Source organism: Melospiza georgiana, chromosome 1 (genome assembly GCF_028018845.1).
Source record: "Melospiza georgiana isolate bMelGeo1 chromosome 1, bMelGeo1.pri, whole genome shotgun sequence".
Classification (NCBI taxonomy): Eukaryota; Metazoa; Chordata; class Aves; order Passeriformes; family Passerellidae; genus Melospiza; species Melospiza georgiana.
The window spans coordinates 18,685,322-18,711,757 of record NC_080430.1 but is presented as its reverse complement, the minus strand read 5'-3'; the positions used below and the strand labels follow the sequence as shown (position 1 = coordinate 18,711,757).

The 26,436-nt window shown below is 38.0% G+C and overlaps 1 protein-coding gene across 2 annotated transcripts in view; it reads left to right on the top strand.

The window, feature by feature from the left end:
• The first annotated feature begins 1,853 nt into the window (after positions 1 to 1,853).
• ARMC3 (armadillo repeat containing 3) overlaps positions 1,854 to 26,436 on the top strand; it is a 63,244-nt gene continuing 38,661 nt past the window's right edge. For both annotated transcript variants that reach the window (XM_058024242.1, XM_058024233.1), the window contains exons 1-8: positions 1,854 to 1,915; positions 8,386 to 8,429; positions 12,819 to 12,867; positions 20,882 to 20,999; positions 22,985 to 23,110; positions 24,172 to 24,240; positions 24,580 to 24,755; positions 26,090 to 26,284. In XM_058024242.1, coding sequence (XP_057880225.1) covers positions 12,820 to 12,867; positions 20,882 to 20,999; positions 22,985 to 23,110; positions 24,172 to 24,240; positions 24,580 to 24,755; positions 26,090 to 26,284 — 732 coding nt within the window. In that variant the 5' untranslated portion in view covers positions 1,854 to 1,915; positions 8,386 to 8,429; position 12,819. The remainder of the gene's footprint in view (positions 1,916 to 8,385; positions 8,430 to 12,818; positions 12,868 to 20,881; positions 21,000 to 22,984; positions 23,111 to 24,171; positions 24,241 to 24,579; positions 24,756 to 26,089; positions 26,285 to 26,436) is intronic.

The following is a 26,436-nucleotide window of genomic DNA, read 5'->3' as shown; positions in this document are numbered from 1 at the left end:
CAACATGGCAACATACAAGCTGCTATGAAGACAAGTATCTGCAGCCCAGCCACGTCCAGCATAGAGTTAAACCCAAATTTTTGCCTTTACTATTTACATCCATCTCTTACATTTATAGCACCTACTTGCCACTGTTGTGCCTACCTTTTAGAGAAAAGTCCATGAAGAAGTTAGGGAAGCTGGTGACTTGCCTCTACCAGAAGTTTTTGCTTCCTTTCCTGCCAGGGTGAGATTATACTAACCATTGTAAACCTGAGACTTCCATTGGTCAGGCTTTATGGAAAGTCAGCCTGTCAGTCACAAAGTTTCTGAAAACAAAGTGTGATTTTCTCTGTCTCCAGAGGTACCAGTCAGTATAAATTGTTCTTGACTTGTCATGGCAGTTACTTTCCAAGGAAGACGACTATAAATCTCCATACATTTCCTATAGGAGTTATGATGTTGAAAGTGGAAGGAGATGCCTTTACATGTGTCTTGCCTATGGCTGAAAATGACCCACTGGCTCTTCTGTTATGATGGTACATATTTGTCATAGTGTGAGGCCAGGATATGTTTCTGCCATGATCTCAACAGAATGATATGGCTTATAAAAATAGAACTAAATTTATACTTATAACATTTTAAAAAATCTGGGGAGAAAGCAATGATATTTATGCTTAAAAGGAATCACAGGAGAGAGACGGTAGCAGCTGTAATTTCTTTACCTATTACTTACCTGACTTTGAGGCCCCAAATGATTATATTTGCCTGATTTCTGTTACTCCTGCAGCTACTGATAGCAATTATGCTGCTTTTCAAGTAGAAAACATTATTTGATTCCAGAATTCAGCTTAGGATTCCTTCCAAAACAGCCCTGGCTGGCAAAAGAGAACACTGGAATGAATTATTATTGAGACTAGCACAATTCTCCACAGGGCACAGCTTCCTGCACCACCAGCCCAGAGCTGAGGAAAGGAGGTCGCCCCTCGGGCCCGCTGTGCCTCTGGGCCGATGTCTGCCCCCACGGGGCTCCGACTGACACACGGCCTGAGCCGTGCTCTACCTGGGGAGAGCTTTGCCCATTTCTCCTGAAAGCTGCTGGCTTCCACTTTTCTTTTTTTTTCTTTCTTTCTTTTTCTTTTTTTTTTTTTTTTTTTTTTTTTTTTTTTTTTTTATGAATGCTCTGAAAATAGACAGTGAAACGTCGTAGAGAAAAATCACAAAAGTAAGTCGTGAACACAGCAACTTGCAAATTTTAGACAGACTGCACACGGTTAATTTTCAAAAATTGTGTCTTTGGGTGAGTAAGCAGCCTTTTCCTTTAGTCTGCAGAAATAACTGCTTCCATCATTACCCAGCGCCCATCAGCATTAACGACTTGAAGTTTCCCTCAAAGCAGCGTCACCGGCACTTCGGAGTCGGGATACACCGTGAAGAACTGGATTAAACGCGTGTGCCACCGCGAACCGCTTCCCTGAAGGCTTCTGGGAGCTCACACGAAACGCTCGAAGCCGTTGCCCAGGGACAACCGGCAGAGCAGAGGGAAGGAAGGAGGCGCGGGGGCGGCGGGCCCGGCTCCCTCAGGCCCGGCCTCCCTCAGGCGCGGCCGCCGCCGTCTCCCGGCAACGCCGAAGCGGCGGCGCGGGCGGCGCTGCGCGATCGCCCCCGGGCGGCGCGGGGGGCGCGGGCGCTGCGCTCCGCTGGCCGCGGGCGAGGCCGGGCAGCGTTGGCAGCGCCGAGGGCAGCGGGGCTCGGGGCAGTGAGCACAAATCACCGGTACAGCCCCCGGGCCGCGGCGGTGCCGGGCGGCATCGGCGGTGTCGGGCGGGCGGTGCGTTAGCGGCCGGAGCCCTCGGGCCGTGCCCCGGCTCCCAGGGGGTCTGGCTCCTCGGCGCTTGCCGGTGAACTGAGGGCCAAGTGTCTGTAGACCTTCAAAGTGAGTTAAAGTTTTAAAAGTTGCGGGGGGGGGGGGGGTTTGTTTGTTTTGGTTTTGGCGTTTTTTGGTGTTTTTTGTTGTTGGTGTTTTTTGTTTTGGTTTTTGTGTTGGTGTTTTGGCGTTGATTTTGTTTGTGTGTTTTTGTTTTGGTTGGGGCTCTGAGAAACCTGGTCTACTGGAAAGTGTGCCCTGCCCACAGCAGAACTAGATAATTGTCAAGATCACGTTCCAACTATCATTCTAAGATTCTATAATTCTTAAAGGCATACATTGAAGTTTCCTCCAACCAAAGCCAAAAAGCCCACTAAAAACTTACTGTCTGCATGATAAGGATATCTACTAACAGTAGTGGCAATTGCAAGATTTATATTAAAATTGTGGTGTTTAATAACAACTGAAGTGCATTAGTATGAATATAAATAAAATTTAGACCCAGATAGAATATCCTGCACTGAAAGGCTCCTCACACTATTTCATACTAGAAACTGGGAATTTAGGAACTGATGTCAGCAATGAGTGGACACATTCAACTGTACCAGTCTTTTTAGATGTGAATTGGGAAGCAAGAAACTGCAGTAAGGAATGACCTGCCATAAGGAAGCTTAGATGGTAGAGGAAAAAGAATTTTATTCTAAAATCTAGATAGGTAATATGGAAAAAGAAAAATAACAGTTCTCTTCAGTGAGACATGGAATTTCTGTGTGACAGTAACATGAGAGGTATGAAATCTAAGGTTCTGTGGATTGGAGATGAGAATTTTAAAAAAACCAATTGGATACAGAAGCTTGCTCTAAAAGAACAGTAACAGGTGATTAGGCTATTAGGAGGAAAACCTCACCTCATTTATTAATATTTCAAATGTCTTGGGACTATTGTAGATGGAATTTCAAAGCAAAATATGGATCAGCTGGTAGACAAGCATTGTCTATAGTACAGAACTCTTTTAAAATCTTCTTGGCTATCTGATGTTATCAATACAAGATAGTCTGAGATTATGCAAGGTAAAGACATCTGCTTTCTATTGTTCATTGACAGTGAGCAAGATCACTTTCACATTTATTGATGAAAGCAAGATTTCCTTTTTTAACTTCCTTTCATTTTTTTATTTTTATCGGGTTGCCATTGTCTGATTATCTAATATTCCTCTAACACAATGAACACCAACATGGGCCTATATGTCCACTGCTGTCCTTAGGTTTGCAAATCTGCTACCTGCATATTTGTCTTAAACTGCAACAAATGTCTTTTTTTTTTTTTTTTACTGCAAACATAATAGAGCCTGGTAAATGAGCAGTTCAAATGAAACAATAGGGCTACCCTTGCAGTAATAACCATCAAATCATGAACGTGATAGTAACACATCTGAGACGTTTCCCGTGTTGACAAAGAAGTATGAGTACAATTTTGTACGAGGCAGGAGAGGTTTCATCTGGGGTGCTCAGCAGAGGTCATCCATGTTTTCAAAAGGACTTAAAAACGTTTATGAGGGTGATCTTTCTAGAGCAAAAATTCAGAAAAGGAAACAGCCAATACATTTCTTTGAAGATAAAATTATTAATGGAAATATTCCTATATTCTTCTTCCTATTAATTCCATATCCCTATATTCTTACCAGGTCTTGGAAAAGTAAGGGCTAAACTTAGAGTTTATCTCATTTCCTGGAGTTCTACTTATGTTATGGTGTTCCTTACTCATAATTCATGTGTGTGTGTGTGTTTTGTGGTTGCTGCCTTATTTTTTTTTTGAGTCCCCTTTACAGCCTGCAGAAACTCTTTTGTTGCCTTTACTATGTTGCATCATAGCCATTTTTCAGAGCCTATTTATATTGTTTAAAATAGCTTCATTTTCTGAAAAATACTTCATGCTCTTCACCTGTACTTTAGTTAGCCAGATGGTGACATATGGCCAGGTCTCTTCTTGCTCTTTTGCTTGTACATGCATAAACTCCATATTTGCAGTGGTAAACTTTTTTACCAAGAAAGAAAAAAACATAGCATTTCAGTATGTGCAGTGTGAGAAGACCTTTGATTAAGGTTGCAGTTTTGTATCCTTAAAATAGAGCCTACTATATGTGTAATGTACATATATACATGAAAAATTATTATAGATAATATATATTGTGTATTATATGTGTATTATGAATTGAAATAGAGAGGGGGATAAATATTCTGTTTGTGTTTCATTTAGGATTTCTATTTGTTAAAAGTCTGAATAATTATAAAATTTCACTCTAAGTTATTATAATGTTTTACAATTTTTATTAAAACATTATTCAATGAATAACACCCTGCTGGGACATGATTTTTCTTTCTAAAGCAATCTGAACACTTCACTCAACAGCAAGTGTCTTCAGAGAGCTTGGGAAGCCCCTTATTTGAGCATCTTATTCTGTAGATAAGTTTTTAAACATTCTGGTTGAATTTAGATACATGTTTCTTCAGTTATTTACATTAAAAGAGGCCCTGGGGAAAGATCTGGACTAATTAGAGGATTGGGCAATTACCAGACATGTGAAATATAATGAGGTCAAGTGTCAGGGATGGGACAGCCTGGTTGTATGAACAGGAAGGGGACCTGGGGGCCTGGTCCATGGCAAGCTGAACCTGAGCCAGCAGTGCCCTGGCAGCCAGGAGGGCCAACCCTGTCCTGGGGGGCATCAGGCCCAGCATGGCCAGCAGGGCAAGGGAGGGATTGTCCTGCTCTGCTCTGCTCTGCTCTGCTCTGCTCTGCTCTGCTCTGCTCTGGGGCGGCCTCAGCTCAAGTGCTGGGGGCAGTTTTGGGTGCCACAATATAAAAAAGATATAAAACTGTTAGAGTGTCCAAAGGAGGGCCATGAGAATGTTGAAAGTCTGGAGAGGAAAATGTGTGAAAAGCAGCTGAGATCACTCCTCTTGTTCAGCCTGAAGGAGACCAAGAGGAGCCCCCTCTCCCCTTGCCTTCACAGGGAGAAGTGGAAGGTCAGGCACTGATCTCTTCTCTGTGGTGACCAGTGACATGACCTGAGGGAATGGCTTCAAGATGTGTGAAGGGAGATTTCTTTTCTAGGAAAAATTTCTTCACCCAGAGGGTGGTTGGAAGAGGTCCCCAGGGACCTGTTCACTGAAGCAGGTCCCCAGGGAAGTGGTCACAGCACTGGAACAGGTCCCCAGGGAAGTGGTCACAGCAGCAAGCCTGACAGAGTTGAAGAAGCTCTTGGACTCTCAGGCACATGGTGTGACTTTTGGGGATGGTGCTGTGCAGGGCCAGGAGCTGGACTCGATGATCCTGATGGGTCCCTTCCAACCCAGAAGATTCTGTGAGTCTATGTGGGAAGTAAGGAATCTTTCTTTTTGAGGAAAGTAGAATTCTTTAGGCTAACAAAATGAAATGTTACCTTCAGGTAGAGGAAGGGCATGACCAGAGGACTGGAGTACCTGTCCTGTGCAGATAGCTGAGAGAGTTGGTGGTTTTCAGCCTGGAGAGGAGAAGGCTCTGGGGACACCTTAGAGCACCTTCCAGTACCTAAAATGAGCCCACACGAGAGCTGGAAAGGGACTTTTTGCGAGGGCATGCAGGGATTGGGCATAGGGGACTGGCTTTAAAAATCTAAGAGAGTGGGTTTAGGTTACACAGTCACTCAGAGGGTGGTGAGACATTGGAAGAAGTTGCCCAGAGAAGTTGTGGATCCATCCCTGGCAGTGTTCAAGGCCTGGTTGGGTGGGGGTTTGAGCAGCCTTGTCTAGTGGAGATGTCCTTGCCCATGGCAGCGGGGCTGGAATGAGATGATCTTTAAGGGCCCTTCCAACCAAACCATTCTAGGATTCTAAATGTATTCTGATTCTATATTTGTAAATATATGTGAAATTTATATAATATACTATATGGCATGAATAGAATACAGTAAATATATATTTTATAGTATAAATATTTATAATAAATATTTTCATACATGCCAGCAAAGAAAGTAATTGAAATAATTGAACAACTTTTTTTTTAACAACTTCTTAATGAGAGAGATGGGAAAAATATTTAAGGTTTTTAAGATTTAGTGTGATAGGTGGGATTAACATGATGCAGTGGCTGTGATGGGGAGAGGGACAAGTCCACTCATTCAGAATGTCCCTTTCCCCCAGTGTCCCTGTGAAACTGACAGGAGGAAGCATTCATTTTAATTCATGTAGATTGTCACAGCTGGCTAAAATCTTAGGAGTGTCTTTAATTTTTTACTAGTACTTCTTCCTGAGTCAGACCATCTTTGCCTTCTAAATGGGAAGTGTCCGGCTATTATAGTTCAGATAATGGTTGTGCAACTAGTGGCTCTCATTTGGTTTAGATTAAGTCAATTTTTCTTTAGTCTGTTTTTCATGGGATGAGGGATTTCACTATGCATCTCAGACATTTAGAATCACACTTGAAAATCTCCTCAATTCATCTTGTCACAGCTTGGATTCTCCAAGGATAGATCCTAGGTCTGATGTTATTCAATCTGTTCATTTTAATTTGGAAATCAGCAATAACCTAGAGAAATAAAAATATTCTGATGAGATTAAAATAATTTGTTACAACTAAAGAAGACTTTTAGAAACTTGTGAGAGCTCTTCTGCATTTGGGTGAACAAGTAACACCATGACAAATAAAATTCATTGTTGATGAAAGCAGTGTAATTTATGTCAGGAATACTTAGAACAATATTCTCTTCAGTAGTAAATCTAAATTAATCGTGATCGACTGAAAAAAATGAGCTGTTTACCATATGTGGATAACTTAGTGAGAATCTTCACTGAGGAAACTGGGTTAAAAGAAATTCCCTGAAAGTTACAATGTCACTCGAATAAGTCAGTAGTGTTCTAGAATTGATTACAGTATTTCTCCTTAGGTACGTCATATCTGAGAAAGGTTTCACAGTCACAGAGGGACTCTGAGACAGGAAACATACATGTCTGGAAAAGCTATATGGAAAAAAATAATTAAGACAGCTTAGAAAGGAGGTAAATCAGAATGTACAGTGACTTATAAAGGAAAGTAGAAAAGATCAAGTCAAGGCATCTGGTAACTAAAGTTGTAATATAAGAAGGAGGGATTATTGTGTTGGATTGAATAACACATTTAAACTATTTACATATTTTTAAATCTAAGGAGTAGTTCCTTATACAGGACACTTGACAATTGGATATATGCTGTAGCATGTCTAAGAATGAGGAGTAAAAGGATTGGGCATTTATGTGGACAGTAAAAATAGCTACTATTGTTAGGAAGAACATAAAAACTTTAGGAGATCTAAACCTTGGTACTTTAGGGAAATAGAAACCCTGTAACAGATGGAAGAAATCTGACTTTTGGGATTAGTTTCAGGCATTTATCAGAAACATTTGTCTGTTGTCATTCTGGAGGCTGGATACTGATCAGCCATGTGGAAAACTGTTCTTATTCACAGAATCACAGGGAGGGTCAGATTGGAAGGGGCCAGAGTGGGTCATCTGGTCCAACCTCCCTGCTCAAGCAAGGCCATCCCAGAGCACATTGCACAGGATTGCATCCAGATGGTTCTTAAATCTCTCCAGTGAGGGAGACTCCACACCCTCTCTGGACAATCTGTTCCAGTGCTTGATCACCTGCAGAGTAAAGAAGCTTTTCCTCATTCAGGTGGAACTTCCTCATCATTTTTTCAACAAATATACACATGCACACAGATAAAACAGTGGGTAAATTCAAAGGCCTTGACTTAATTGGTCTCCCATATAATGTATTATTTTCATATGGCACAAATATCTATATCTACAGGAACTGAATATTAAATTGGACCTGCTATCTCTTTTTAACTCTCTTATTATATGAAGCCAAGTTTTTTAATAGTGTGGTAATGCTTGCACTGTCATGACAACACAGGGAAAGGGAAGTCTATTGATCCATATTTAAGGATTTGGGCAGAAAAAAAGATGAAAGGAGAATTTTGGAGAAGGAAAGGAGTTTCAAGACTATTCCACATTATTCTCTTAGTTAAGGTGAAGCTATCTGAAAATGATGAGGATCTTAAGGCTGATATACAGAGGACATATTGTTTTATGGACTCAAGAAAGGAGTGAGATTGTCTGCTGATGATAGGACTATCTTTTGATTCCATTGGAGGGCAGCAGTACTAGAATGTCCATACAAAAATCAGTTGGAATAATCAATGATAATGATGGATTTATAGGCAATTTTCACTGTTATCACAAGAAAAAATAATACTTTCTCTGAGACAAAAATAAACAGCTATACTTCAATTAAATTTGCTCAACTAAATTGACATTATGAAATTATCACCTGTAAGGCAAAAAGAATCTCACTTGTGCATCATTTTCAGTAAGAACCTGAAAATTGTGGCTAGGTTGTACTAACACAGATTGAGACTATCTTTAAGGATTGGACTGTTAATTTGAAAGTGGATCATGTAATAAACAACTGGTTAGAAGCTATTTCTAAATCCTTCTCCTTGCATTGCTTTTCCACAGGGGTAATTGCTCTGAGCTCAGACCTTTGATTCCTTGACTAAGAGGTAAGTTCCACTGCTGGCAGTGCCTCTGACTTATTCCTGTTCTTCGACTCAGCTCTCACACTATGTGCAGGGTCCTAGATTGTTGCAGCTGTTATTTAAGGTTTTAGAAAACAGAAGATGCAAATGGAACAGGAAGTGTTTTTAAGTGCATTGTCTGATTTAAACCCAGGAAATACTATGTTCTTTAGGTGTATGCAACAGGACTCTAACAGGGTAAAGGAAGTATTTATAAGACTTCAATATTTCAAACAGAAAAACAATCAGAAATATTTCCTCATATTTCAAAGTACAATTTATAGATTCTTTCTTTGTTAAAGCTCACTTGTTAGCCATCATCTTGTGCTTTTAAAAAATAAAAAGTATAGTGACTAGATATAAGTGGATATCTCAAATTTGCAATCTAAGAGACTGAGAAAAGCAACTATTCACATTAAAGCATCACAGTAAAAATAAATAAGTACAGGGATCAGGGCCACCATTATCTTATGATCTAGTACTTGGAGTCTGCTCCTCTGAGCAGGCATCTGCAGCAACTCTTCCAAAAACTAAATAAATTTTCTGTATTTTATTTGACATGGCAGAGATGCCAGTTCCTGATAAAATAGTTTAGAAGTTAGAGGCTTCCACTTTGAACCAAAAAATCTGCATTTGTGACCTTCTGCAAAATCATTTTTCACTCACAGGCAGATTTTTCTGGTCATAGAGATGTAACTGGAGGTGTGCCTGTTCCTGCAGCCATTGCAAAAAAGACAAGGTGGCTGTGTTTTTTTGTATGCCTGGTTCTGCTGGTGTTCTGTCTGCTATAATAGTGTCTGCCAGACCTAGCCTGGCATGTGGATTCATGTGGAGAAATGGGGTAATAAACTTAGCTCACAAACTTCAATGTCAATGTAAATACATGAGCTAACAACTCCAGACTCTGGTCTTGGTCCAAGGAAAAAGTAGTTATTTTTAAGGTGCTATTCCATTTTAGGTACCTGCTTTAAGATGAATCTGCCTTAAGAGCTATTGAATATGTTGACTAGATCTCCATCAATTATCAAGCAGAGTGATTAACTTTAGTGCTGATACTTAGTTTTGTTTAATGGACACTACTCATGGATTCTGGATATGGGTTTAACTTAGGATGCTCATACTGGAGTGGTTCTGGTCCTGGGGGAAAGCTAATGAAGTTCAGAGTGAAACAGGGAACTGCCTACTGAGCTAAGGCACTAAGAATAGCCAGAGCTGAGGGAGAGCTTTGGGGATTGTGGTTTTGGAATGAGGATTTAGTTAGACATAATGACTGTCCTACTGCTTGAGAGACACCACCTGATTGCACCACTGCACTAAAACTGGTTTGGAGGAGGAAAAGCAGGCTAGGTTGTCTACCACTGAGGCAATAAATTCCAGGTGAAGGACAGGAAGTAGCATGGAATGATAACTTCATGGATTGCTTGGCTATGTATTGGCTACATCTGTTAGGTCAAAGTACTTTATTACCTCTAGCTCTACATGATTTAAAACAATCAACCCTTTAATCTCAAAAAACATATGTAGAAAGGGCATGCTCCTATGATTCAGAAATGTGCAGGACCTGAAGTGGAGGATATTACTCAAATGAGAATATTATTTTGTCTTTAAAATTTAGAAACATAGAATCGTTTAGTTTGGAAAAGACCTTTTAGAACAAGTCCAACTCTTAACCTAACACTGCCCAGCCCACTACTAAGCCATGTCCCTGAGCACCAACTGTCCTAATACCTCCAGGACAGGTGGCTCAAGCACTTCCCTGGGCGGCCTGTTCCAATGCTTACAATCCTTTTGGTGAATAAATATTTCCTAATATCCAATGTAAACCAGCCCTGGCACAACTTGAGGCCATTTTCTCTTGCTGTAGTCCTTGTTATGTGGAAGAAGACACCAGCCCCCACCTTGGTGCACCCTCCTTTCAGGCAGTTGCAGAGAGCAGTAAGGTCCCCCTGAGTCTCCTCCAGGCAAAGTGTTAACCCATCCAAGCCATGAACAGCAAGTTTTTCCAGGAATTAATTAATTTAATTACATGTATATGTAATTACTAGTGAATAATTTTCATTTTTAAAATAAGTTTTACAGGGAACATTAAGCCAGAATTTTACAGGTATAAAAATTTAAGCCCTACTACAATTGTTGTCCAAATTCTAAATATTTAGATTGGTTAACTGAGAACCTACTGAGAAAAAGACAGCATGTAGTTATCTTGGAGACAAAGGGATTTGAATAAAGAAGCTCTTTTATGGGTCAGTAGCCTTTCAATACCTGTACACATTGATTGTCTGTGATAATTACAGTTCAATGCAGAAGACACATTTTTAATTATCAGTAAGCCAAAGAATTCCGTGTCCATCATTCCCTCAAGTCAGAGAATGACCACTGAATACAGAGAGGTTTATGGAAACAAAGCTCACACCAACGTTTGATGGCAGAATGTATTGAAACTTGGATTAGTAACTGCACCAAAGAAACAAACTGAGTGGCATAACTGAGAGTAAAGTAATCAACCTGTTCTCTCTGCTTGTTGCTACAAATCACACTGCTTGTTTTTAAATGAAATTTTTTAAGGAACCAAATATTTCTGAACACTGAGAAATATGTAAAAGTTTCTTTAAAATATGCTCAGAAATTGGATGTATTTATACAGAGTGAAGAAATATTTGCCATTAAAAGCCTCAGTTATTCTTGGTCTTGAAATATATATAATTTGAATCTGAGAACATTAATTATATAACATTATAAATAATTTTGCATTAATTAACTTACAAAATTAGTTGGTTTAAACTTAATTAAACTCACTCAGAATTAAAATTGCCTTTTATGACTGCAGCTTAATTTATATCTGAAATGAATTGAGCTGAACTGAATGATTCTGAGTATGTGTCCATATCTCCATACTGGGATCAGCACAGTCTAAATAACACAGATTTCCTGAATGTCCATCTAAATCTGGTTCTTGCATCTGTGCATGAGTCTTACTTTCTACAGTGACTGCATAAATCAGAAGGTAGTATGTCCATCACACCTGTTGAATATACTGTCAGTAAATTGTCCGTATGCTTTTTCTTATATAAATTAATTTGTCTCTGGCCAGAGCTGTGCTTTCTGACACACTGAATTTATGTGTGTGCATTTCATGTGTGTGTGTGTACAGATGCAAAAGGATAAAGCAGATTAGAGCTGAAAAGTCTTTGGCTGTGTGGATCTTCCTCTCAAAATTGTAATTAGTGACCTGCCTATGAAGTTTGAAATTTCAGATCTGTTTTTAGGATGTGCTTTATCAACTGCTTTCATTAGTGCTGTGTTAATTTATTTGCAGAGATTGGTAGAGGAGCAGTACTGGAAAATTCAAGAGCAGCTTGAAATTTTTGTTTAAAACAACAAATAAGCATCCAGGTTACATCTCATACTGCACTAGAAAATAATCTCTTATAGCAGAGGTAGGCTTTCAATAAACTCTGGCTGAGGGTGAATGTGTGGTCTCCCTTTGAGAACTAACCAAGCAATTAACAAGGGGTACTAGCGGTGCACATTTCACTTTTACACAGTGTTAAAACAAACTTAAGTTTGCCATAACTTGAGTTATGTTCTATGCTAGTGGCTCACGTTGCCCTTTACTTTTGCCTGTACCTCAACTGGAAGGCTCTGCTGAAGTTTTGCAAGCTACATGAAATTAGGTCCACATGAGGTATTACATCCATATGCTTCAGAAGCTGCTATTAGATGCAGCTGAGGAGGTCTTCTTGGTTATGTGCACATGTGCTGATACAAAAAGAAAAAGAAAAATTAATAAGACAAGCTGGACTTTGTGTAAATAAATGTAACTTTTTAAAAATCAATGACATTTATACTGTGCAGAACTGTTTGTTAATACCTGCAGACCTGATTTTTGTCTCCTGTGAAATATGAACAGAGAATTCAAATTGTATTTGAGCCATGTTTTCAAGGTAGAACTTATTTGTACATTCTGCAGTTGTATGGAATGTTTGCCAAGATAGAATGTATAGACAAACATGGGGAAATGCCCTAAAGGGACTTTGAAGTTCGTATATGATTTATAGATGCAGATAAAACTAATTTACAGAAAGGGATATTCTGTGTATTTGTACCACATTACAGCCTCAGCCTGTGCAGAGTTTTTAGCTATATATATTGTTGACAGATGTATTTTACCAAATGTGTACAAATGTTAGAAAGAGGGACTACTTTCTCTATAGAAATTACTATGTCAAAGAAATTTTCAGACTGATTTGGAGGGTCAAATGAATAAGAAAGTCTGTCTTAAAAGGTTCCCTGAATTAATGGTAAACTGGTTCCTAAAACACAAAAGGGAGTTTGTTTGCCTGCTTTTATTTTTGTTTGTTTGTTTGTTTTTAGAATGGGTAAAAAAGTAAAGAAGGAAACAGAGTCTCCACCCAAGGATGTGGTAAGTTTATAAACTGCTATGTGCTATAAAATAAACATTACACAATTACAGGCCCAGCTCTACCGTCCTTACATAGTTCCTTATTCTCCTAGTTTACCCACATTATTCTAAAAATGGCTTTTAAAGATGTCTCTGTTTCTGCTTTTCTTGGACAGCATACAAACCAGAGTGACTGGGCATGTGTAGCTCTTTGTAGAGATTGTTGTATTTGGCAGGCATTGCAAACAGTTATGTATGAAACAATCCAGGCTTCTTTTTATTTGAAGAACAGTGTTAGCTTTCTCTTTGTAAAAATCAAAGAAGAATGGAGAAGAGCAACCTGAAATCTGCCTATCTTTTCAACTGTGAATACATTCTCTTTCTTTAAGGATGAAAGAGTTAAAAGCCTAGATAGATCTGTGTTTTTTTACAGAACACAAAATTTGACAAATATTTTGAATAATACTACATACTCTGTCTCTTTTGCAAATATGTACAGTCTTAAGAAGCAGTTTAGGTTTTTCTGTTGTCATTGGAAGTAGAGTGAAAAGTAGAGAAGCTGTAGCCCAATATAGAATAATGGTGATAGAGAGACTTTTTTTTTTCAAAAGGTGGAGGTTAAGGGTCTGATACTAGCACACTTTTCAAGAATTTCTGTAAATTACAAGGTACAAAGAGGCTCCCAAAAAGACAATTGTTTGAAACACAGCTAGTTTTTAAAGTTTAGTTGTTTTCCTCAGAAAGAAGTAGAGGAAATATAGAAACATTGAAAAGAGTACAGTATCAACTCTGTGTCAAATAACAAGAAAATTAATGAAAATAGGGACCTCAGTGAGTCCCATAGAGGGAGTCCCACTCCTTCAGTGAGTCCCACTAAATGCCAAGTTCTTTACACTGTTTAAAAAACCCAGTGGATTTATGTGTAAAGAGTTGTAGTACTGCGAGGGCTTTTTCAAAGGTCACAGAAAAGTCAGCAGAAACTACATTGCAATTTCAATATTAAATAAGCATATATAGTTTTGACTAAGACAGTAATATCCAATAGTCATGATGTCACTGAGACATAGCAGTTGACATCAGGTTTATCCAGATGTTCTGTGGAAAGGTGAATATTACAAATGTAATTCATAACCTCCAATCAATAATAAATCCTTATGAAAGGAAATTGCATAAAACCTCAACATAACTTCTATCTGTATAAAGAATATACTCACAAAGAAGGTGTATGTGGATGAGTCTAATTCAAACAGGCCTGAGAAATTAAGACTAAGTATCTTTGCAGCCTAAGAAAAGGTTTGAAGGGCAGGGCAAACATTAAAGTCATACAGAGGAGCTGAAGTAAATAGCTAGAAAATCAGTAGATGCAGCACCACAATTTCTATATCCCAAATATACAATTAGATTTTCTAGAGAAAATGGTGGTACAGCGTGCTAGGTACTACAATAACCTGTGAATACACAGACAAAGTCAGTAAAACTATCAAAAGGAATGAATTGGAAAGAGTGAATTCCAGATGGCATCTACAGCTTTTGGCTTAGTTTTTACCCTTATTGTACTTCAGCCTAGCATGTCTATTCTGGCAGTTGTAGTAGGAGAAATGTGTCATATCAGGACAGTATTAAACATGAAAATAGATAATTTTAACTATTAATGAAGAAAATCTTACCATAATAAGAATTTTGTTCATAATGATTGAGTAAAATCAAATCTGAAAACTTTAAATTTCACCTGGGTGTTTCAGATGGCAGGAAATGAGATGCAGACAAAATAAAAGATGTATTAGCTATTATCTTGTGATTGATAATCTGTTTATGAAAATGTCAAGTCCAAGAAAAGAAGCCTTGAGATAATGTAGACGGGCTTATAAAAGAAGGCCTTTGTGCATGTGGAATGCTCTGAGAATATATGGTACTGCAGATGACCACTAATTTTTTATAGATTTCTAGGAACAGGTGGGAAACACATCTCTTAGCCTAGCCACTGCTTATATGTTTCAGGAAGTATTCCTGAGGACTCTGTTTTCAGTACCTTTCCTAATTTGTCTTTTAGTATTCTCTGTTCTGAGAATTGGTCTCCAAGAGGAAAAACTTTGCTTTGAGCCACTATCTCTATATGAATGATCTAAGACAGCAATTCAGGCAGATAATATATGTTAGCTTTGACATAGATTGATAGGGACTTTTCACATGATATCTACATTAAGTTTGGTCTAGACAATACTATTATTTGATCATCAGCTAGGTCATGGATATTGAAAGGGGAGCCTGAGATTATCCCTAGAGAAAATACTGAAGTGTTATCACTTAAAGAAAGCTACAGATACCTGAGTATTTTTGAAAAAGGCTTCATTCACAAGACTGATGTTAAAAAAAGTGGATTGTATGAATTGGCACAGTCAGCTCCTGAAATTGTCCCCACATAAACATCTTCTTTTGATTAACATCTAAATATTAATTTGACTTGACTTTAGTGAGACTTTCAAACTGCCTCTTGTAACATCCTCATAGGTAAACTGGTGAAGAGCAGAAGAGATAAACAGACAGTGTGAATGAACCAAAAGGTAGCTGAACTGACAGGCTCAGAAGGTTGTGATGCCTCATGAGATCCTGTTAGAGGCCAGGCACTCGTGTTGTGCTCCAGGGGGTGATCCTGGAGCAGATACTGTTCAACCTCTTCCTTAGTGACCTGAATGATGGGACAGAGTGCACACCCAGCAAGTTTGCAGAAGATACAAAATTAAGAGGAGTGATTGACAGACCAGATGGTTGTGCAGCCATTCAGGGGGACCTCAACAATTTCCTAGAGGAATAGGAAATTGGGAATTTAATTAAGTTCAATAAAGGGAAATGGCTAAGTCCTCCACCTGGGGGAAGAATATCCGGTAGAGACTGGGTGAAGACCAGCTGGAAAGCAGCTTTACAGGAAAGAACCTGGTGATTCTGGTGGACATGAACCAGAAATGGGAACTTGGAACAAAGAAAGCTGACAAAATCCTGGGCATTAGGCAGAGTGTTGCCAGCAACCTGGGAGAGGGGACTCTTGTGTTTCACTCAGTTTTGGTGAGTGAGGCCACACCTGGAGCGCTGTGCTCTGTTCTGCGTTCTCTGGTGCGAGAGAGATGAGGCCTTAGTGGAACAAAGTCTTGGAGCATTTGTCTCAGGAGGAGAGATTGACAGTTGGGACTGCTTGGTCTTGAGAGAAGGTTTGGAGGAGTCTTGTAAGTGTGAAACTTACTGATGGGAAGAAGTAAAGAAATCAAGGCAGGCTCTTCTCAGTGGTGCCCTGTGAAAAGATGAGAGGCAGTAGGCACAAAGGGAAATCCAGGAGGTTTCCATTTACACAGAATCACAGAATCACAGAAATTCAAGGCTGGAAGAGACCTGTAAGATCATCAAGTCCAACCCATGTTCTAACAATTCAACTAGATCATGGCAGCAAGTGCCACATCCAGTCTTTTTTTGAACTCTTCGAGGGATGATGACTCCACCACCTCACTGGGTAGATGATTCCAGTATCTGACCACTCTTTCTGTGAAGTATTTCCTTCTTAATTCTAACTTGCATCTCCCTTGACGCAGCTTGAGACTGTGTCCTCTTGTTCTATCTGTTGTCGCCCGGAGAAAGAGACCGACCCCCAGCTCACCACAGCCACCCTTCAGGAAGTTGTAGAGAGTGATGAGGTCACCCCTTAGTCTCCTTTTCTCCAGGCTAAACAACCCCAGCTCCCTCAGTCGCTCTTCATATGGCTTGTGCTCCAAGCCCCTCACCAGCCTCGTTGCCCTCCTCTGGACACGCTCAAGTAACTCAACGTCCCTCCTAAAGTGAGGGGCCCAGAACTGGATGCAATACTCCAGGTGAGGCCTCACCAGTGCCGAGTACAGGGGAAGAATGACCTCCCTGCTCCTGCTGGCCACTCCATTTCTGATACTGGCCAGGATGCCATTGGCCCTCTTGGCCACCTGAGCATTTAAGCATAAGGAAAAAAATTCTTCTTTTGCCTTAACAACGATGGAGCATGGCATAGGTTGTCCAGGGAGCTTGTGGAGTCTCCATCCTTGGGGTTACTCAAAATCAGACTGTGCACTAGCCCTGAGCTCTAGCTCACCCTGCTCTGGACAGAGCAGCTGGACCAGATCATCTTTGGAGGTGCCTTCTAATATCAACTATTTGTGATTAAGTGAATATCTTGGGGTTTATTGTTAGGAGATCAGACACTCACAGAACTGAAATAATTAGCATATCTAGGTATCTACTAAAATCTGGTTTTCTAGGTAAAAGGACTAAGAGTAGTAAAGATATCTGTAGTGCTTCTGAAGGTTCTATGAGAGGTGAAAGGTTAAAACTGACCTTAAATCAAATTTAAGGGATTAAAAAAAAAAGAAAAACCAGCATGATTAAACAATAGAATAATTAGCAGATAAATACATCCTTCAAAATGTGGGATTTTCATCCAAATGAGAAAACAAAAAAATGCTTCCACTCCCAAATGAGAAATAAAAGCACTGTCACCCTGCATCAAAATATTTTGGGAGAGATACAAAAACTGCAGTAAAGCTTTTTCAAATTGACTAGATGCAAGAAGCTTCTTAGGGGAAACACTATTAGGTGATTGCAGTCATGAAAGAAAAGCAAAATTACTTATTTTTGTGTCAAAAGACAAAGCAATGTTGTCATCACTAAAATAAATGTGATAAAATTGCCCAAGTTGGAATAAATAGTGTTTGCCCAGGTCTTGTGCTAAATGAAAAATAGCTAACATCAGAAAATGTGGTACTAGAAGAATGGATGGTAGAAAATTGTGCTTTTGAAAGGAAATATAGAAATAATTACATGAAGTTTATCTTCTGTGCTGTGTTAATTGGTAGAAATAGTTCTTGAAAAAAAAAATCAAACCCATGTATAAATATTATAGTAATGGGGAAGAATCATTGGTGCTTGTGTAGAGGAGAGTTTGAGCTATGAAATCTACTTGAATTCTTTGGAGGGGTATTCTTTGGATAATGGTATTCTAATTGGTACAGTTGCTTAGCTTTTCCAAAAGTTTTCAGATCAGGCTTTTCACTCTCATAAAGATGAGCAGGTAAAAAGCAATTACTCTTGTAGCAATAATGTCTGGTTATAAAATAGGAAGTGAAGGTGACAAAACAAATTATTATTGTTCAGATGTCGTAATGGGGAGAAGTTGCCAGTCATGGAATTTTAGTTCTGCAGCTGTGTCTTCCAGTGTACCAGAATTAATGTGGATATTTTCATGAAAATGGCATCTAGTTCCTAAGTAGGAGAAAGTGAATAAGTACAAAATTTCAACTTCCAGAAATAAAAGACAAAACATCATGTTACTAGGAAATTCCCTGTACATGCACATGAATGCCATTAACAGTTCTGGTGTTCCCATCCCAAAAAGGTAGAGCTGAACTATAGAAAGACAACAGAATGAACAAAGAATGAACTAATAAAGACAATAAGAACAGACAGGGTGATCTCTGTTTTAGGAGAGATCAAAGGGAGTCAGTTTCTTCATTCTCAGAAGGAATCACTGTGAAGAGGAATATCAGAGAAACTTATGAAATGATGAATATACAGTGAAAGCAAATGAGTGTAATTTATTTCACTTTTTCTTATAGTGAATGAACTGTGGAAGATAAATAAAATTATCAGGTGGTATTTTTAAAACAAAAAAGAGGCACAGTTATTTTATGAATATTTAACTGTGATACTTGTGTCTCAGAATATTAAGAGTGTTAAAATACAGATGGTTTCAAAAATTACATAGCAAATTTTTCCTGGACTTTTTGAACACAGATAAAATCACTAGATTCTCCAGTTCTCTGGGTTGCAGAGCTGGTACCTGAGAGGGAATATAAGTAAAATTTAATCGTCTGCTTGCCCACACCTATTACTTGGCCCTTGTCAGAAAGAGGATGTGGGACTAGGTGGGTCTTTGGTCTGACTGGAGACATATTTTGTATTACATTTAATTTCAACTAAATTAAGTTGATGGAAGTAAAAAAACACCCCAAAAATAAAAAACAAAACACCCCCCCTCCCCCCTAAAAAAATCCCTAACAGAAACAAATAAAAACCAAAACAAACAAGCAAACAAACAAACAAAATATTCCAAATCAGAACCAAACCCCAAATGCTCTTCAGTTGCTAATGGCTTTGAGGTCAAACATACACAGAAGTCAAGATCAAAGACACATTATAGCTTTCTTTTTCATTTAACTTGCTATTTTCTTAATACAAATGGAATGATGGAAATGTTGTTGCTTAAAAATTAGTTAAATTTCTGTGTTTAATTCAAGGTTGTTTGTAACTTCAAATATTTTATTCTAGCACATATAATATGCTGTATGTGCCATTGCAGGAAGAATCTGCAATAATGTATGAAGATTTAGATGCAAGCCTTGGATAAAAAAAAAAGGTGGAACACTAGCTATGCTGACATAATGATAAGGAGAAGTCATAAGCAGTTCTATGATAGTTTTGATGAACAGCATTACCTCCCAGCAAATCACAGAGTGGAAAGGGACCACAGTGGGCATCTGGTCCAACCTCCCTGTTCAAGCAGGATCATCCCAGAGCACATTGCACAGGATTGCATCCTGTGGTTCTTGGATAGCTCCAGTGAGGGAGACTCCACAGCCTCTCTGGGCAACCTGTTCCAGTGCACAGTCACCACACATTAAAGAAATTCTTCCTTAATCCCTCACTTGCTCAGGCCTCTGATTCTTAAAGACACATTTATTTCAGTGACTATTTTTACTGCGTTTTAAGCACAAAAGTGCTTTTAATAGGAAAGTGCCTATTGAATATTGCATACAGTAATAGCAAATATAATGCCTCATCAAATGGGTAGAGATTAGACTAATTTCACTCTGCTCATGTGCCAACCTGTCATTAAATCCCAGGAATTTTCATTGAGTTGGGGTTCATACAATTACTTGTAAACATGAGAAATGCTGAAAATGGAGCAATGCAGTGCTGACTTTGGTATTAGATCAATGTATAAATAGTATACATGTGCCTCTGTTGTAGCTATTAGAAGCTTTTTCAATGAAGTAAATCAAATGATTGACATTTGTAAACATGTATGTATATATATTGTAATAATATTTAAAATTAATTTGTATTGCTATCTTATAGTCTGCTATATTTTAAACACATTGTTTTTGAGAAACTGCATGACTCCAGTATCTAGTAGTTTCTGTATGTAACACAGATACTGTATAAGCCTGAAGTGTGGGGATACAAACCATGCTAAACATTTACTTTCAATTCAAGGAAACTTAAAACTTTTTAATGAGTAGAATTTTCAGAATTCCTTGAGTCTTCTTAGGAAACAAAAGGCTTTTTTAGAGGATTCCCTTGCTCAAGTGATGTTAGTCCAAAGGAGTCTATTAAGAGGGTGAAAACTGTCCGATTTGTTGGAAGATTTCTTTCTGCATGAGAGAGCTCAGAAATGGAAATGAAACCTTTGTATCATTTCTAGCTGGGTGAGCAGGAATTATATCTTGGAAGTACTTCATCTAGTACAGGATCACGGTGAGCTGGTGAACTGAGCTGACAAAGGCACAGAAAGTGTTCTTTTATTTTTTAAGCAGCAGCAAAGTGATATTGCCACAGAGTAACGAAAACCTCTTCCTTGTACACCTGCTGAGTCCACGGGCTCTGTGTACAGCTGCTCAAAGAAACTTCTCATGTCTGGTTCTGAAGTCTCAGAATGCTCTTACATGTATAACAACTTGTTAGCTTCAAAAATTTCTAGATTTGCAGGGAAGCATGAAGGTTTTCCCAAAATCCTCATATGTGATGAAATCATAGTTGTATTTATTTGGAAGTTAATTATTTTTTCTAATTTTTCAAAAATGGACTTTTCCAAGGAAACAGTGACTCATTAATATTTCTTAATCAGTGTAGATATCAAACAAGATTTTATTTTATTTTAAATGAAATGTGGGAGTCTACTGCAGCACACAGGAAGACTCAGTATAAATCAAACTTTTCTTTTCCTTTTTTTTTGTTTTGTTTTTAGTTTGATCCTTTAATGATTGAAAGCAAAACACCAGCAACAGTTGTGCTAATGCTTAGTTCTCCTGAAAATGAAGTTTTGGCCAAAGCATGTGATGCTCTATATAAATTTGCATCAAAAGGTTAGTATTTTTGCCATAAGCTTTGTTTTGCAGTGCTTATATTTTGATAGTTGTTTCATTTCCTAGCATTGAAATCTTACTTTCTCCTCAAAGGCATCTGTTGAAGTTTGGAGGGGGTTTTTTGAAATGTCTATCCAACCTGTAGTTGCAGTAATAAAGAAGTCTTGTAGTTTGCATGAAGGAAACTTTCATAACTTTGTTGGAGATTTTTATGTTTACTGTTAAATAGAGCTCATTTTAATATAAGATAGATACAGGTTTTTATAAGCAACAGATCTGCAGCTGAGAAATAATTCTATTTTTATGTTGGAGTTTGAAACATCTGTACCAGTGTAGTAATTTTAAACTTCAGTTTTCAATGACAACAACCTCTTAGCCTTTTTCAGTTATTTTGACACAAAGTTGTGGTGTTGGTGTTTCTGTACAGGTGATTCATTGGAGGCTCCTCAGCCTCCCTTATCAAGCGTATTTCTGTATGAGTTGGGAATCTAACAAGTCTCCAAGATTCCAAATCTTCCAAAGGTTCCCGTATAATCTATAGCTAAACATCATGTTCAAGGTGCTCAGGAGACAAACAGCTGTATAACAAAGGCTAAAATTTATGTAGCACATAATTTCCTAAGTTGTCTGCTACTTATTCCATGTTATTCGATGTTAGCCACTCACATTGGTATGCACTGGTGGTATTCTTGCTGTGATTAATCTGGTTTAATTTTAATTTCCATTTCATTTGTGTTTTCTTTAAAAATTATGCATTTATATGCTGATTATTAAACTGATGTAAATTACCAACACTGATGAAGTTGTGAGAATGGCTGAAGTCTTTGACAGCTGGCTAGGGGTCACTGGGTTCTGAAAGATATTTAGATTCTTAATATGGCAAGCTTGGTTGAGGGCATGAGATTGAATTCTGAATATGTGAAGAGAGAATGTGGACTGTAGGGAGACAGCCATGAACCATAAACTCTTGCTGGCTCCTTCCCTCCTGTCCACAGCAAAATATGTCACACTGCAGAAGGACAGATGTGTTATGTCTTTTATGTTTAAAAGAATAATCCTTTAAATTATTAATGTTGATATTCCCATAATCTTCCAGAAGAGTAGACTCTAACTTTGTGGTGTGGCACAAGAGAAGGAGTTGTTTTCAGTTAATTAATTGCAGTTAATCTATTTTTTTAGAGTGTTGCTGGTAAATAAAGCATAATAAATAATACCTTCTCCATTTTAAGCATGTCTTGGCCTGAGAATGAGCACAGATCTCCAGTTTCCTCTCACATTTCTCACTTGTAGCCAGGAAGGGCAGGCACGGTTCATTAGAAAATGTTGTGGGAACTGAGAGTAGGAGTAGGATTGGGATTTTGTTTCTTGGGGCTTGTGTGTGTTTTGTGTGAGCAGGAACAGAAAGCTGTCATCACACTAAACTCCTCTGTTCTTTGCATGTCCAGCACCTATTCAGCTACAAAACACATCATTCTCAGGTGCTAGAAATCTCAGGTAGGAATTAATGATGCAAATCCTGGTAGTTGCTTCCCTTGAGGGATAGTAAAGATTCACAGAATCAGTGAACTGTTATGTTGGGAAAAATGCAATTGGGAGGCAAGAAAGGAGGAAAATAAAATGCATATTCACCTGAATTTTATCAGGTGTACAGTATTCACCTGATACTGTTCACCTATACTTTGCTAAGTAGGAAGCTTTCCTTTGTACTTTCACTTCCATTTTTCTCCAACAACTGAGTGGAGTGTCCAATAGACAGAAGCATCCTTTGCTTGAAAAATGTGAATTAATCTGAGATACTATTAATCCTTAAACTATCTGACACATATTTATTCGGGTGTAAATCAGATGATCTTCAAAGGAGCTGTCAGGCCTCTGTTCTTTGGTTCTGCTGTTCAATAAAAGATTGGTAGTGGTTTTACCTAGATTCATTAGAGCTGTGAGGTTGCTGGCCTTTTTCTTGGGCTTTTAACCCAGTTCCTTTTCAGGTGATGAAAACAAGGTGACACTTCTTGGTCTTGGAGCATTGGAACATCTGTATAAGCTCCTCTCACACGAAGATCCACTTGTACGCAGAAATGCCGTCATGGTAGTTGGCATCATGGCTTCTAATAGTAAGAGTCTCGAGGTTTTACTATTTTTCAGTGTGTGGTCATCAAAACAAGAGGTTGATCATGTGAAAAAATCCTATATTGATGCCCAGACTAAAGTGATGTAAGGTTGAGTTTCAGTGGCTGTTATTTTATAGTGCTTTATAGACCTGTATCTGATTAATGTAATTAAACAGGTCTTAATTTGGTGAATGTTTTACCCAGTTGTCTTCCATGAGGATATCTCAACCACACTCTCAGTCTTTTCATCAGCTGCTTGTCATGCTGCACTGGACCTTGCCCTCTTAGATTACTTTTAATTCAGCATTAGCATATTGTCAGTGGTGCTGCACAAACATGGATTTGAATGAACAAATATCTCCCATTTATATTCACATCTTAATTGGTTTTTTATTTAGAAATAAATTAAACTCATACCTTTTTTTCCCTCACATTTCAACATGTTGAATATGTTGATAATAACAACACAGCCCTGTAGGATCACATGAAGTCTGTCCCAAAAAATATTACTCAATTTTTCTATCCAAGGGCTGAGGTTTTGTTACTTTGCCATTGACAACATTAGAAATGCAATCTGAAAGACTTTACTGTGATTTTAGTAAGACCTGTGTAATTCATGTTTTCCATTTGCTGTGTGGGCTGGCGTCAGCACAAAATTGCAAAGTGATGGCTTGAAAACTAAACAACAGAAGGATTGCTTTTAATTTGATAATTTTAACCACAAATAATTTTAACTATCAGGGTATGACTTCTTTGGCAGCTAAAATCATGCAATATTTAATCAGTACTTGCTAGATGGAAGTATTTTGAATAAAGTTTCAATGAAATATAGAGGAACTTCATGTGTATCAAATGTCATAGAATGTCATCTGCAACTTGAAAGTCTCTGCTTTTTTTTCTGGGCCCATTATGATCTTGGTCTAACTTGTGTGTCTTTCCCAGTCAGGTCTTTTTGTCACTCAGGGAATAACCCTAAGTACATTTTGCTTGGAGGAGATTCTGTTTCCTTACTCAGCCAGCACTGCCAAACAAATGACTTGATATTTGTATTTTCTTCATCGTAGATGATGTGAGGAAGTTACTGAGGGAACTGGACGTCACAAATTCGCTTATATCACAGCTGGCTCCAGAAGGTACCTTATAGTATTCATTCCTTGTGCAAAAGTACAAGTCAGAAATAATTTATGATTGCCATTTTATCAGACAATTAATAAAATCTATCTTGTAAAGTGATATTTCTTAATACATGTTTAATAGGTAAGTGCTTTTATAGGAGTAGCTCTGTAGCTCACTGAGTAGTGTTTTGTGTTGTACAGATGGAACAAATATAGACATATTGGGTATGGTTAACAACTATTGTTTATTGACTTCAAATAATGCTTTAAATGAAAATTAATTCTCTATTGAATTAGTGAAAATATTCTGTGCTGAATAAAACTTAATCAAAATGTTTATTTTTTTTTTCCCCACAGAAGATGTAGTTATCCATGAGTTTGCTACTCTTTGTCTAGCATATATGGCTGTTGAGTATACTACTAAAGTAAAAATATTTGAGCAAGGTGGGTTAGAACCACTGATCAGACTGCTAGGTAGCCCTGATCCTGATGTTACGAAGAATTCACTTGAGTGTATCTACCTTTTGGTACAGGTAAAGTTTGCTCTTGTTTGTTGTGTTAAACTTCAGAGGCAGATAAGCATTTGCACCCCTACCCCTGACATTCTCTGTGGGGTTTAGTAATTTTAAAATATTTGCTCCCTTTACTCCATAATGTTCGTGAATGTTTTTGAAACATTGAGTCCTTGCACCTGAGTCTCTAAATGTTAAATTGGTTATGAATAGAGCTGTTTTTAATTCTGTTAAACTTAATGCAGTTGTCTGTACTGTACTACAGTAAAAGTAAAATCAGTAGGAGGTTCAGATTTTTAAAAATAAATAATTATTTGCCTTCTGTCTTAGTTGAAAAATGTTAATCTTAGTAATGAGAGTTGTAATCTGTCTATCCAAAAGGCTGGAATTACCCTGTAAATTAAAGAACTACCAAATGCATTGTTTCTTGTTTTGACCAGCAAGTCCATAGCACAATTTGGAACATCTTTTAATGATAGGTGAGTGCTGTCAACAGCTACTTTCCATACTGGGAGGAATAGATTCATTATTGGCTACTTCCACTAATGTCATCCATATGCTGCTTAGCAAAAGAATGGTGCATTTGTGTGGCAGTTCTTTCCCATGGCTTAAGCGAATCAATTCAGTAATGAATTCAGTTTATAACTCTATCTCTTTTGGGGCATCAGAGCATGTCTATTCAGAATCACATTTTACTCTTTCTCCTTTTTTACTATCTCGCTGTCTTTGTTGCAGGGTATATCTGGATAACTGCACCTGGTGCTTGCTTATATTGATAAGGATAATTGCATGCTGCACATGTGCAATAAGCTATTTAAAAGCAAATTGTAATTTATTTATTTATTTTCTTTTTTAATATAATCAACTACTGTCTTTTTATTAAGCTGCACATTCACTGTTTAAAGTTGAAATTTTAAATTGTCATTTTATAATTACTAAAACAAAAGAAGATATAACCAGGCAACCACAGCAGAGTGCAAAATACTGTTTTCCTCCCACTGAGGTAAATAAAAATGGTGAAACTAAATTTAAAAACTTTCTCAAAGAAACATTTATGTTGAGGCAAACATGGTAAAATAAAGAGTGAATAGGCTTTTTTACACAGGACTAGATTTTGTGGTGAGTATGTCAGTCATGCAGAAAACCCCTAGAATTTCAGGTTTCTGGGGCTTGATTATATTCAGTTTGATTCTTAACTTAAAAGAAAGAAGTCCGCAGAACTGGAAGCTCTGCAGTATTGACTCATTGTTTAATATCTGAATTCAGATTTTTGGTGTTCTTTCTGCAAAGTGAGAAATTGATGTATTGTTATATTCTCTATCACTAACATTCTTTGTTGGACTATTTTACTGCAGGATTTCCAAAACCGTGCTGCAGTTCGGGAACTGAATGTAATTCCACCCTTGCTGGGACTACTGGAATCTGAATATCCAGTCATTCAGTCCTTGGCCCTTCAAACCTTAGAAATAATTAGCAAAGACAGAGAAACCAGGATATTACTGGAAGAATATAAGGGATTAGATTGCCTTCTGAATATACTGGAAAACAATGTACGGTTTACTTGCCTTAAGATTTTTTTTTGTTCTTGGTGCTGATGCTTGTATTACTACTGAGAAATAATACTTATTTTATGGAAGAGAGATATAAGAATAAAGATTTACTTTGTTGTAGGGAACTTTGATAGAAATAGGATAATTTAGGA